The sequence below is a fragment of the Aspergillus piperis genome (genome assembly GCF_003184755.1).
Source record: "Aspergillus piperis CBS 112811 unplaced genomic scaffold BO85scaffold_2, whole genome shotgun sequence".
NCBI classification, from domain to species: Eukaryota; Fungi; Ascomycota; class Eurotiomycetes; order Eurotiales; family Aspergillaceae; genus Aspergillus; species Aspergillus piperis.
This window is the reverse complement of record NW_020291592.1, coordinates 1778041-1790301: the sequence shown is the minus strand read 5'-3', so window position 1 is coordinate 1790301 and position 12261 is coordinate 1778041. Positions and strand designations below refer to the sequence as shown.

The 12261-nt window shown below is 51.1% G+C and overlaps 5 protein-coding genes across 5 annotated transcripts; 1 reads left to right on the top strand and 4 right to left on the bottom strand.

The window, feature by feature from the left end:
• Positions 1–17: 17 nt before the first annotated feature.
• BO85DRAFT_125068 (uncharacterized protein) lies at positions 18–438 on the bottom strand. The gene has a single exon (XM_025653946.1). The coding sequence runs from the start codon at positions 357–359 to the stop codon at positions 147–149; it is 213 nt and encodes a 70-aa protein (XP_025519988.1). The 5' UTR covers positions 360–438; the 3' UTR covers positions 18–146.
• Positions 439–499: 61 nt separating this feature from the next.
• On the top strand, positions 500–2334 carry BO85DRAFT_445486 (lipase). Its single transcript, XM_025659271.1, has one exon. The coding sequence runs from the start codon at positions 936–938 to the stop codon at positions 1998–2000; it is 1065 nt and encodes a 354-aa protein (XP_025519987.1). The 5' UTR covers positions 500–935; the 3' UTR covers positions 2001–2334.
• A 652-nt stretch (positions 2335–2986) lies between these two features.
• BO85DRAFT_125020 (rDNA-binding RNA polymerase I transcriptional factor) lies at positions 2987–5645 on the bottom strand. The gene is made up of 2 exons (XM_025653944.1): positions 5539–5645; positions 2987–5345 (listed from the first exon to the last, which is right to left on the bottom strand). Exon 2 carries the CDS (start codon positions 5300–5302, stop codon positions 3170–3172), a length of 2133 nt encoding a protein of 710 aa, XP_025519986.1. The 5' UTR covers positions 5303–5345; positions 5539–5645; the 3' UTR covers positions 2987–3169.
• A 458-nt stretch (positions 5646–6103) lies between these two features.
• BO85DRAFT_125043 (uncharacterized protein) lies at positions 6104–7389 on the bottom strand. Its single transcript, XM_025653945.1, has one exon. It carries the CDS (start codon positions 7061–7063, stop codon positions 6320–6322), a length of 744 nt encoding a protein of 247 aa, XP_025519985.1. The 5' UTR covers positions 7064–7389; the 3' UTR covers positions 6104–6319.
• Positions 7390–10082: 2693 nt separating this feature from the next.
• Positions 10083–12174, bottom strand: BO85DRAFT_389329 (rRNA-processing protein PWP1). The gene is made up of 2 exons (XM_025656743.1): positions 11702–12174; positions 10083–11615 (listed from the first exon to the last, which is right to left on the bottom strand). Exons 1-2 carry the CDS (start codon positions 11956–11958, stop codon positions 10256–10258), a joined length of 1617 nt encoding a protein of 538 aa, XP_025519984.1. The 5' UTR covers positions 11959–12174; the 3' UTR covers positions 10083–10255.
• Positions 12175–12261: the final 87 nt, after the last annotated feature.

The window sequence follows — 12261 nt, the reverse complement described above, 5'->3', positions numbered from 1 at the left end:
ATGGGGGCGGGAGGGTGGGAGTCAACTCCCATGTGATGTGATAAATAGGATTGAATGGGTAAAGATGAGGAAGAATGACCGTCAATGACGGGGGCAGATGAGAGGGGGGAGGAGGATGGAGGGGGAGAGAGGGTGACCGTCAGCGCTTATAAGTAGAAGGAAGAGTTGGGTTGGGCCCAGGGTTTTCCAAGACAATTAAGGTTAGTAGGAGAGCTTAGCAGGGGCCTTACAAACCCAAGAGTTGGCCAGAATGTGAGAGAAGGAGTCGAATTATTAACAGCATAAGCGTGCAAAGTAAAAGAAGAAATACGAGGGAGCAAATAAAGGCTGGCGGGTCGATCCCGAGGCAGTGATGTCATGCTTGTGATGATGCAAAAACCCGGGATATCAATTAAAATACTATGTAATAATCAAAGATTACAGAGTAGTGGAAACAGGGTCCAGTTCAGGAATGAAGGACCGATGATGTGGTCCAAGACTCTTTTTTTGCCAACTAATAGAGCGGTTCTCATTCCCAATTCTAATTCCCCCTTCTTTCCCTTGTCAACTTCTTGCATGAACTGCATGACTACTTTTCTGTGTCATCCCGACCATCATCACTTGGCTTCTTCTTACATTGGATCTTCTTCGTCTTCCTCGGCAGCTGCTTTCCGTGGATCAGACGGCCCTTAATCCCTCTGCAAACGTAAATTAATCGCCTTTCATTCCAATCAACTGATTGCTATTCTTGAACGGAAGGTCAGGTCAGGTCTGTGTTGCCTCCGACCTTCCGGGCGCTCCCTCGGAGTTATCCTCAGAGTTAACCTCTTTGCCTCACACACTCTCTCTCCCTTCTCTTCCCCATCTGTTCCTGCCCTGCCTCGGATCTCTCGTAACTTTCTTTTCACAACTTACCTTTCTGGAACGCTTCTCTCCGCTATATGGCCATCTCACCAATGCCGTCTTCCCGCTGGTGGCTCTATGTCCAAGCCATTATCTGGCGCTTTTTAATGCGCATTGGCATGTTCCTGCACGATGTCACTCCTCCACGACCTCCGCGGCCTGCCTTTGTTCGCACTATTCCCACCGGTTCGGGTCAGATCCGTCTCTGCTTCTACACGCCACCCAACTACCCCATCACTCGCAAAGAAGGTCGTCGTCTGCCCGTCGTGGTCAATTTCCATGGAGGAGGCTTCACGCTAGGATGCCCCACGGATGACAGTCGCTGGGCGCAGTGTGTGCTCGGGGAAGTCGGTGCCGTGCTGGTCAGCGTCGGATACCGTCGTGCTCCCGAACATCCGTTTCCCGCCGCCGTTGACGACGGCGTCCTCGCCCTGCAGTATCTCGCTGCCCACGCCGTCGAGCTGGGCTTGGACGTCTCGCGCATCGCCCTGTCCGGCTTCTCCGCTGGTGGTAACCTCGCCATCACCGTACCCCTCCGCCTGCGCAGTATCCTCAGTGAGCAGCAGCAACAGCAGCAGCAACGCGACCAACAAGACGCCCTCGAACCTCGCAGCAGTCCGCCCAACTTGGGCCCCTACGACTCCACCCAGCAACTAGTATCCGCCGCCTCCACCAGCGAACTCAACATCGTCGCCCTCTTCTGCTGGTACCCAATTCTCGACTTCGAAGAGTCGCGTGACCATCGTCGCGCCATGAGCCTCATGCCCAGTAAGACCCTCCCCGCCTTCTTCACCGACCTCTTCGATGAGTCCTATTTGCCTACGCGCGAGGAGCGGGTCTCGCCCTATGCGTCGCCTGTGCACGCCACGGATGAGATCCTCGCCGATGCCCTGCCGCACGATATTTTCTTCTATATCTGCGAATGGGATATGCTTCTCAAGGAGGGCCAGGTGTTTGTGCGACGTCTGCAGAATATCAACAAACATGTCCGCGCCATGATGATCGAAAAGGCGCCCCATGCGTGGGATAAATCGCCCAATCCGTTCCGCGATCAGGATAGTGTTGATATTCTCTACCGCGATGCCTGTGCTGATATGAAGCATATCTTTGGTGCGTAGACCCATCCTCTTGCCTCAGAGGATGGGCGGTACATATAACTCATTGCGTTTTTTCTTTCTTCCCTTGACATCCTGGTCTGTATAAACTATCCCTTTTCCTTATACGTCCTATTATTTTTATTATAACTCTTTGGAGTCATTGGCGTTACCTTGGGTTTCGATCATCATTAGAATCGTTACATCATCTTTACTACACACACACACACACACACATCTACATGTACACTAGACGACGATCATTGATTACTACCGAAGTTACTGCATGCATAAGCGTTTGACTTGCATCATCTTTTCAAGAAACAATTGGCGGGTAACGGCCAACGATCTTTCCAACCAAACAGTCTCTACCAATAGTAGAGTAGTACTTATCCTTCCTATCGTACCTTGTACATTACATAACAAATACTAAAAGTTCCTTTCTTATCCACACTACTACTCAAAAAGAACTTGGTTATAATTTCCAAATCATCCCGGTGCCATCATCTTCACATGTAGAAACGGGAAGCTCCCTCCTCTTGTTCCTCTTTTACATAATGATCAGTAAATCATTTCAATCTGCCGAGGTAGATAACTAAAGTATGTTGGATTGGATTTGGACATCCATGTTGACACTCTTAGCTATAGACAGGTACTCGACCTAATCATCTTTTGGATCGGTCGAAACAGGTAACGAACAACTACAACTATCACTGGTCTTTGATGTTTACATGCGTCCAGGAGTTTAAATTTTTGAATTTGTTGATTGTTCATTCTCTTTCTACCCCCGCTGATGTCATCATACATCCGTCCATCCATTCCATCCATCCATCATCGTCCATCGTCCATCATTATAGAAGCCATCCCGGTGCCAGTCTCACTGTAGCAGACCTGGCAACATAGACAGGCAGATAACAAGCAGGCATATGCGATGTATGCGTGCGTGTATAAATCAAATGAAATAAAATCAATCTCCGTACGCCGCGCTAAATTCCCACCCATGAAACAACAAAAACTAGATATCAAGAGAACTTTTCTTCTTTTCAGAGGAACATAAAAACCTGCTGAGATGGCATAATCGCAAACAGATTGGGGGTATTGTGCTCGCCAATAGAACGAGAGACAGATAGAGAGAGAGAGAGAGAAATAAAGAAGCACTTTTAGAGTTGTTCTTTTTGACAGGTCTTGACGCATCACAATTCGTCATCCGTTTCGGTCCCGTCGCTGAGGTCTTCATCCGACTCGTTGTCGTCCGCTTCGCTGTCCGAGTCGTCGTCTTCATCGAGACCTGGGATGCCGCGCCAGTGAACGTAGTCATTCTCCACCCAGCGTCGGCTGCGCGGGAGCTGGTAGGGGTCAAAGGGGAAGTAGGCGTCCAATTGGTAGCCGAGATCGTCGCCGGCGCGAATTTCCCGCTCGACCTGGCTGAAACGCGGATCGGCCATGGCGCCGATGCTGCGATACGAGGACACGCGCAGTCGCTTGTTTGTCTCCAGGATGCTGAACACGTACATCAGGTTGAAGTGCTGCGACATCCGCGCGAACTGGGACACGATCGCGGGCGAGCACACCTTCAGCGGGTTCAGCTTGGAGTGGATGGCCTGGTGCAGCACTTCCTTGACGGAGGGCGGGAACATAATGTCCTCCGGCTCAAGCTCGTCGACTTGGTCCGGAGTGTCGCCCTCCAGCGCAGCGGTGGTCAAGTCTCGCCAGCGGAAGCAGAAGATGTAGAGCAGGGCCTGAGCCGTGGAGTAAAAGGGGCCATAGCGGCGGAGGTCGGGGCCCCGGCAGGTAGCTTCATAGTCAAGACGGAGGCTGTTCAGATACGTGCCCAGCAGATCGAACACATCCCGGACAACCTCGCCAGAGATATGAGCTCCGCGAGCAACAAAGCTGGCGAGATAAGCAGCAGCTGATTGGCGCATGATGGCAGGCTGCGTCTTGTTGAAGATAAGCTCGGTGCACATCGCGGCAAAGCGGTCCACAAGGATGGGGGATGACTGGGAGAAGTGGAAGAGGAGGAACTGGGAGTGGCGCGAGCGGTATGTGGGAAGAATAATGTTCTGGAAATGGCTCATGAGAAGATCGAAGGCATTCTCCTTGTCGTCCAGGGAGCCCAGCGTGAACGGAGGCGCGTAGTATTCGAACATGGTGTCGATCATGCCATCCAGCTTGAGGATGTTGTCCCGAATGGCCTTGATTCGTTTGGATTCATCGTCTACCGAATCGTCACTAAGGACGGAGTCGTTGTCATCGTCGTCTTCCGCATCATCTTCCTCGATCATGACTGATTCCGGAGAGACTCCCTGCAGGACATCCTCACCGACTTCATCCTCGATGTCCTCCAGGTCCACTTGAATGTGAACGTCAATCTTGACAAGCTTTTCCGTAATCAGGGAAAGAATATCACCCTGAAGCTCCGGGGCATAGCTGATCACTCGAATGAGGTTCCGCGTATACGCAATGTTGGCCTTGGCCGAATCGGAAGCAAACGGAAATTGAGCAGACAGGAGAGGCGACAGCGTTCCACTACCAGACGGAATCAACTGCATAACATGGCGCAAAGCCAAGTGCACGCGGGAGTAAAGCACCGGCACCTGCACAGACGGGTAACCTGGGATTTTCCCCGTGTCCTTGGGAAGCTCCCCCAGAAAGTTGACCAGCATTTTGAGCACAGCCCCCAGATAGCTGCCCTGGGCAGCGGCAAGGTTACCGAGAAAGCGTATATACAACTTGATGTACGACTCGTCCCGGCCCAGCCATACGCTATTCAGCACAGCTTGGACCAGTCCGTTGCAACTGCGATCCAAGGACGCAACATTTGACAAAAGACCCAGGAGATGATATCTCAAGGACGTATGTGTAGGTACATCGTAGGCAAACATGTTGTCCTCATCCCGGCGCCGCGGGTCCACCGCAAAAGTCTCCTTAATGCGGTCGTACGCCTCGCTGTCAGTGCCAGAGACATGCCGTTGGATGGCCCTGCGCACCTCCTCGCGGACGACGGCTGCGCTCTTCTCTGGCTTCCGTTCCGGCTCAGGTTCCTCTTTATATGGCACCATTAAAACCTCCTTATCAAACTTCACTCGCGTCCGCTTCCGAGGACTCGGGCTGGTTTCCGCGTCGGACGAGGACGACGGAGACAGGGAGAGATCGCTGTAGTCGTCCCCCATCATCATCCTGTGCTTAATCCCAGTCGTGGATGGGGTGCTCTTAGGCGTTTTTAGAATGGACACAGGTGATGATGTAACTAGCATCTTGGATGAATTGGTCGTCGGCCTGGGCGCGATCGTTGCGGTGCGGGAGGCGGTGGCAAGGACGACCATGCCAGGATCGACGGTTCTATAATAATGAAATGGCTGGGGAGTGCTTGAAACAGGACCCCAGATCCAATCATGAGTTGCACTCTCACAGTATCACACGCGAGGAGTGGGATATTAAGAGATGGGAACAGATCTTGTAAGCAGAGCACTCGACCCGACCAGTTGCAAGTCGAGAGATGATCCACCTGCTGTTGCTACAGATAACAAGCGCGCTTGGGAGTAAGGAAGGCGAAAGATACCTTCATCGGACTGTCCAGCACACGCACCCTGAGAATACTGCGATGCACGAGTGTGTGAGAGGGAGACAGACCAGCAGTTGAAGGGGAGCCCGTCTGGAGTAAGAACTAGGAAGAAAGCAGACGAAGCGGAGAAACAGAAACTCGACAGTGAAATTTTTTGGGTGTGGGGCGGATGTGGAGCCTCAGGCTGCCAGCTCGTGACCAGCGCGCAACAGCCTTACCCGATCGGGTTATACATTTCCTCGAAGTCCACCAGGTGGATCAAGAAAAAGAGATACTGTACGCAAAATGTATGTACATGCATGAGATGCAGAACTTTCTGATGTATCATTCCATTGTTACAAGATAAATCCAATAAAAAGCAATTCTGGCAAGTGTCTTTCGCATTCAAAACGACGCTAAGGAAGAAGTATACAGATCCGAGAACCTCGTTAGACATGTCAGTTCCGTCACATAGCCAGTCAGCAAAGCGAATAATTCGATCCACGCAACATGGAACCATCATTCTGCAACCAATAAATAGAAAGAAAAGAAAACAAATCTGGGGATGATAGATCAAGCTCCTCCCAGTGGTATCTAGCTAATTCAAAAAGGATGAAACCGACTAATTAGATCACAAGACATTAAAGAGTGAATATGAGTGGGTCATGGCACAAGTCAATCCTGGCGAGGGAAGGAAATATCCAGTTCCTATCCAGAGCCCTCCAGGCGGAATCCCTCGAAAGTCAAAAAAGTAAAGAAAAGATGGTAGAGAAAGTAAAACAGCGAACAGGGTCATGATTCAAAGCCATGCCCCCGTACCTATCGGACCGAGATAATCATCAAACACGCTGCCATAAAGGGCCTCAATCTCCATGAGATAGTCATCTGCGGTAAACTTCATTAATCCCTTATCTCGTAGAATCAACTCCTCATCGTCGAGTATACGGGTGCCACCGAACTCCTCAACCACCTCGTTCACTTGCTCGAGTTCCTTGCTGAAGGGATGGGGCTCGGCCTTGTAGCTATCCTGTGTCTGACGTGCAGCAGATGCATTGCGCAACGAGTTCAACGGGGGTGGAGATAGCCGAGACAAGGAACGCTGGCGAGCAAGCTCTTGGTGGGTCCGCTTCGTGTGGGAGAGCGCCCGTTTGGGAACCAGTGGCGCATCCGTAGAGGAATTGGTCGATGTCGAGGAGCGAGGGTGGCTCGTGATGGTGGCAGATCGCTTCGGGAAATAGGAAGGCAATGGGTTTGGCTCGATGGGAGACTCATCGGGTGTAGTCAGAGGCGACCCAAAACTGCGTTGTGTGAAAGACATTTCCGAATCGTCGGGCGACTGCAATGACGAGGTAGAAGACGAAGTTGCCGAGTGGATGTCGGGCGCATTGTAAGCCAGCATGTTTGTCGTCGACAACAACTCCACGGGAGCCGAGATCTTGTCTCGATTGATCGGACCAGCGTGCTTATGTGGTTCCCGGTATGGCATCGGGGCCGAGACCTCGGGGCGCTTGCTGCGCTTGGTGAACGCTCTAGCCAAAGCCATGGTGACGATATTCGGGAAATTAAGGTGTAGTCAAGAACGCAATTGACGATAAGTGCTGGGAGGTGCAGACTAGGCGGTCGGGCTCAGATATAATGGCAGATATGCAGCTGGCCGGGAAAGGTCGATAGTTGTACAAGCAATATTGCTTTTTGCTATTTTAGGGTTTTCCGTAACCGTCTCCTCGTTCGCGAGAGACTGACGCCTTTGGCGGTATAAGGAAAGAATGCTGATGGCCGATCGCGGGGTGGAGTAAGAGAAGGAATGGAAGATCGATCACCGGAATGTCCGTTATCAGATACAGTGGATGAGCTGTCAAACAAGGACCGAGTTGTCGCAGCGGAGAGGAAATCCGTGTCTAAATGAAGGCAGAACTTCCTCTAATTTCTTCTTTCTCTTCTTTCTTTAATTCCCTTTTTTTTTTGTCTTTTTCTTCCTTGCACAGCAGAGAAAAATAATAAATAGGGCGGATGGAATGAGTGGTGGTGCTCGGGAAATGGAAGGTGGGCTGCTAGACTCAAGGGGGCGAAGAGATACTGCAGCAGCACGGTAGCACCACGGATAAATGGTACAGGGAAGATCGGGGCGGACAACCAGGACGCGCCACGGGCGAGATGTGAATAGAATAAAATAAGGGTTGGGAAGAAATAAAAGTATGAAGGAAAGAATCCAGGATACACAGATCTGGGACTGGAAGAATGGAAAAAAGGATCAAAAAGGAATGGTGCAGGAAATAAATCGGAGTCCCCCAGGGAGGAATGGGGAAGGGAAAGTAAAGGTAAGAAGAAGAGAGAGAGAAAAGGGAAGGGAAGGAAAAAGGGAAGAGGGGGGGAAAAGAGGCGAGTGAGTGAGTGAGTGGATGAAATGATGGACGAGGTGGATGGAACCACTCTCCCGCCGTGATTCTGGGCCTTGTCTTTACCCCCTCTTTTTCTCTACTTTACTCTTTTCTCAGGCTTCCTCTCAGGTCTCTTTCTCTCTTTCCAGTCCTCTGAGTGGGTACTAAAATCCAAGATGATGAATTTAAGCACGCAGAAAAGGGCTAATAGCAAGCCCTGATTCGACTGCGCTCTTTTCTCAGCGACCCAGTCAAAAACCCTTGGATCGGATCCTTGAGTCGCGACTCGTTCGCCAGGGTCTTTAGCCGACCAACTGGAAGAGTGGGATAGAGTTATGGAAAGTGGAAAAACTTTGCCTTCGGTATTTTCTCCAACGGTTCGCCTGGCGCCTTGTAATGATGCGGGCGATGGTCGAGAACCACCTGTTCGCCAAATGTCAACCATGGATACGCATTCTACGGGGCTACGCAGCAAAGAAACAAGCGAAACAGCCAGCATAATAATAACAACGAACTACGGAGTCCTTATGCTTCCTGTCCTCTCCTCCCACATCTTTTTTTTTCTCCGGTGCTCCGACGGAGACAAGCAGGGCAGTCAGGCGCGGCTAGTCGTGCGATTCGATTCGGTGGTCGGACGGACAGGACAGCCTTGACCATCTTCCCCCGGTCATTTGCTTTTGTCGGGTGGCCACCAACAAAAACAATAAAGGAAATTCAGGGACCGACCCAAAGCTTCATCCCGGCGCGTGTTTGGCGTATTGGATTTCAGGAGGTTAAAAGATTTAAAATTCCATCCCCCCTCCCTCCTACATAGTAACTATTCAACGTACCTTGAAAAAAAGAGAGCCCTTGATAGGGCGGGACTCTCCCGAGTATCCCCTCCAGATATCTACTCCGTAGATAGTATAGACCGTCTAGTCTAGATTAAAAGCCGACCGAGCTCAAATAAACGATAGGAAAAATGATACACAGACTAAACCCAAGTGGGCGTCGTCAAACGGCAGCACCACCGAGGCTACACCCACTAAGGCCAAGTGGTGTCGGCTTGACGCCAGGAACGGCATCGCGGCTGGCCATTGGAAACCGCCATGTGCCCTGAGCGGTGGGGAATTGAAACAATCTGCCGTCTCAGCTGAAGGGGGAGGAGGGAAGTTGCATCCATGCAACTAAACAAGCCGGACATGACGTCGAAAGGAAGGGGGAAGGATAGTGTGAGTGGTTCTCCTACATACATCACGTCCGTCCTTGAAAGACAGGCTTAATCTCCTACTTACCTACCCTACATACTTGGGACCCTCTCTAATGTAGGTACCGTGCCTGTCGGATAGAATCCGCGATCCGTTCCATGAGGGTTCCTTTCTGAACAATGGAGCTGTACGTACCACCACACTAAACTAAAAACTAAGACCAGACGGAGATGCCGGGCGGGTCAAACCACCGAGTGCCTCTTTTTTTTCTTTTTCGCTTGTTTCCCCACCTGTGGGTCAACTTAATAAACTGGGCGGTGGTTTTCCACCCGCTTATACACTTGTACACTTGACCTGTGCTTTTTCGCCTCGATGGTCTTTTATGAGGAGTATGCTTTCTAGGTATGCTGTGCGATGAGCTTCTGCTTCTCTATTTTATTTCGCTATTTTTATTACTAGGAGGAGGAATCAACATTAAACTCATTAGTCTCTACTACTATTCAATAAAAGTAAAGTGACCATCTACATAATAGTATGTAAGCACCTTACTCCGTACCGCACGCCAATACCTAACTCGACCCCCGGACCCCATTGCTACCAAATTACTACATTTCGGATGAAGTTTCCACGACGACTTACTCCAGCAACAAATGTACGATGCAGATTAGAATTCTTCACCACGACCATCCTCATCTACTACCAGACATCCCTCCATCTACTTTAGGCCTTGCAGACGAGAATGATGCTTGCTCTAATTGAAAAAATGCAATCACCGGACCCGTCCACTCGCCTCATCCTGAGCATGTGATTGGTGTTCGAGATCGTATCAGACGATATCTGGTTTGGGTATTTTGTCGGTCGATCATTTTCATTTGTTCATCAATCACTCACTTTCATCGCTTCCAGCTTATTCATCGACCGACTTCATTCCGTCCGTTCTCGTCAACCACATCTAAATTAACTGACTTGATCCGTACTAGTCAGGTGAACTGTCATTGGGGTATCACAACGTTTTCATTGCAAAAGAGGTACTCTCAAAATATCTATCTATAAGTAGTAGAACTCCCGTAGATCCATTCTTTTTACTTTCCATTTTTTGTTGTTGCGGTCATCCAGGCTGAAGGCGTCCAAATTTAAGCTTCTTCTTCTCGTTTGTTGCATTGCATCTACTCAATCCTCATCCATCGACTCCCAGCCATCCGCACCTTGCGCCGCTCCAACCTCCTGCACGCCTTCCTCCTCATCCGACTCATCCTGATCGGGCTGAATACCGACCAGACGTTCCTGCACCTCTCCCTCCAGGGAAGGCATCCGCGAGACGAACGCCCGACGCACCGCCGCGTTGGTGGAGGTGTCCCAGATCTGGACCACGCCCTTGCTGCCCGCCACGGCCAGGCGGAAGCTCACATCAGCATCCGGTGCGAAAGTGGTCGAGAAGATCTTGCCCACTTCCAACTTGCGAGACACCACCATGCTGGGCTTGTCGTTCTCAACGTTCCAGAGCTTCACGGACTTGTCCGTTGATCCGGTCACCAGGTAGCCCGGCACGGTCGGGTTGACGTCGAACGACGACACCGATGAGTCGTGCGCCTGCAGCGTCCACACGGGCTTGGACTCCTTGGGCGAGGCGGGAATGTTGCGCACATCGTAGCGGTACACCATACCGGCATCTGTCGTCACGTAGAAGTAGTTGGGGTCGTGCTTATCCCAGCGCACGTTCTCGACATCGGCATCCACGCCCCAGCGGGCCTTGGAGTCGGGGGCTCTCATATCCGCTGCGACCACGGTGCGGTCGTAACTACCGCTCAGCAGGACGGTAGACTCGGTCGGGTGCCATTCAAGCGCGCACACCTTGTCGGTGTGGTGGGAGTAGGACTTGGCGCACTTGGTGGTCTGGAGATCCCAGAGCTTCACGGTGCGATCGGCAGATCCAGAGGCCAGGAGGTTGCGGTGCTGGCGGTTGGCAGCCAGAGCGAGGATCGAGTCGATGTGGTATTCGTCGTTGGCCTTGGCCTTCTTCTTCTTGGACTTCTTCGCGCCGTTCTCGGCATCAGCACCGCCCTGTCCCAGGATCGCGTTGGGGTACATGCTGTCGACGACATCGAGATCCCAGATCTCAATGTCAGGCTCCATTGTTCCGATAGCCACAAAGTTGCCGGTAGTGCGGCCCTCGGCCGTCTTGCCAACGGGGATATCCAACCACTCCAACGCCAACGGGATAGCGGGAAGCATGATATCGTGGTGGACGTAGAGGTTATCGGCGGCATCCTCGTAGACGTAGACCTCCAGGTGAGCAACCTCGTCCTCAACCTTACCCGCCAGCAGCAGGTTATCCGTCGGCATAATCTGCAGTTCCTCTCTCTCCTCATCTTCCTCCTCCGGCGGCATAACCAGGTACGGGTCCTCCTCGTTCGGCTGGTGATAGGCGAGAGACTTGACATTGCCGAACATGGTGATCTTTTCGCCGTCCTCGTCAACCTCGTCGCTGTCGTAGTGATCCAGATCGTATTCCTTCAGGTCGTCATCGTCACTTTCATCATCAAATGTTAGCATTTGTCCCTGTCCATCATTCCGTAACGCAAATCCAACCCAATGGTATACAACAGGAAAACTCACTCCGCAGCACCATCCTTCTTCTCATCCTTCTCCTCCTCCTTAGAGTCATCCTCCATAGCATCATCCGCACCTTCCTTCTTATCCTCCTCCATCTCCTCATCCTCCTGCGCAGCCTTCAAATCACCCTGCGCCTCTTCAAGCTGCATGCGCGCAAGCTTCGATATACGATCCATTTCCTCCTCGTTGATCTCATATTTCGTAGGGAACTGGGCAGCGACTCCGCGCCGCACCCAAGCAGAAGTGGTAATCATAGACATCGTGAGAAGCAATCAATCGTGAATAGAAAAGAAAAAATAGAAGGATTGTGGAGATCCTGCCGTAGGCAATTTGCTCAACCTATACAGGAGCAAACTCGGACAAGGATATAAGACACAAAAAAGAGGAACCCACAAATTCCTCACAATGGTCCAAATAGAACATTAAATGCCAACAGAAGAAATTCCCCGTCGACAACCGCAATTAGTTGAAACTAAAGAAGAAAAAAAAAAGAATAATTTTTTTCTTTTCCCCCGCCCGGCAGAATAATACCCGATAAGTCCTTCACCGCCCGGCTTTTACGG

What these genes read in the sequence shown, in the direction of transcription:
- BO85DRAFT_125068 (XM_025653946.1), bottom strand. Translation starts at nt 359, where the DNA reads ATGACATCACTGCCTCGGGATCGACCCGCCAGCCTTTATTTGCTCCCT.
- BO85DRAFT_445486 (XM_025659271.1), top strand. Translation starts at nt 936, where the DNA reads ATGCCGTCTTCCCGCTGGTGGCTCTATGTCCAAGCCATTATCTGGCGC.
- BO85DRAFT_125020 (XM_025653944.1), bottom strand. Translation starts at nt 5,302, where the DNA reads ATGGTCGTCCTTGCCACCGCCTCCCGCACCGCAACGATCGCGCCCAGG.
- BO85DRAFT_125043 (XM_025653945.1), bottom strand. Translation starts at nt 7,063, where the DNA reads ATGGCTTTGGCTAGAGCGTTCACCAAGCGCAGCAAGCGCCCCGAGGTC.
- BO85DRAFT_389329 (XM_025656743.1), bottom strand. Translation starts at nt 11,958, where the DNA reads ATGTCTATGATTACCACTTCTGCTTGGGTGCGGCGCGGAGTCGCTGCC. An exon ending in AAGAAGGATGGTGCTGCGGA is followed by an intron (nt 11,616 to 11,701) that starts GTGAGTTTTCCT and finishes TGATGATGAAAG; the next exon opens with TGACGATGACGACCTGAAGG.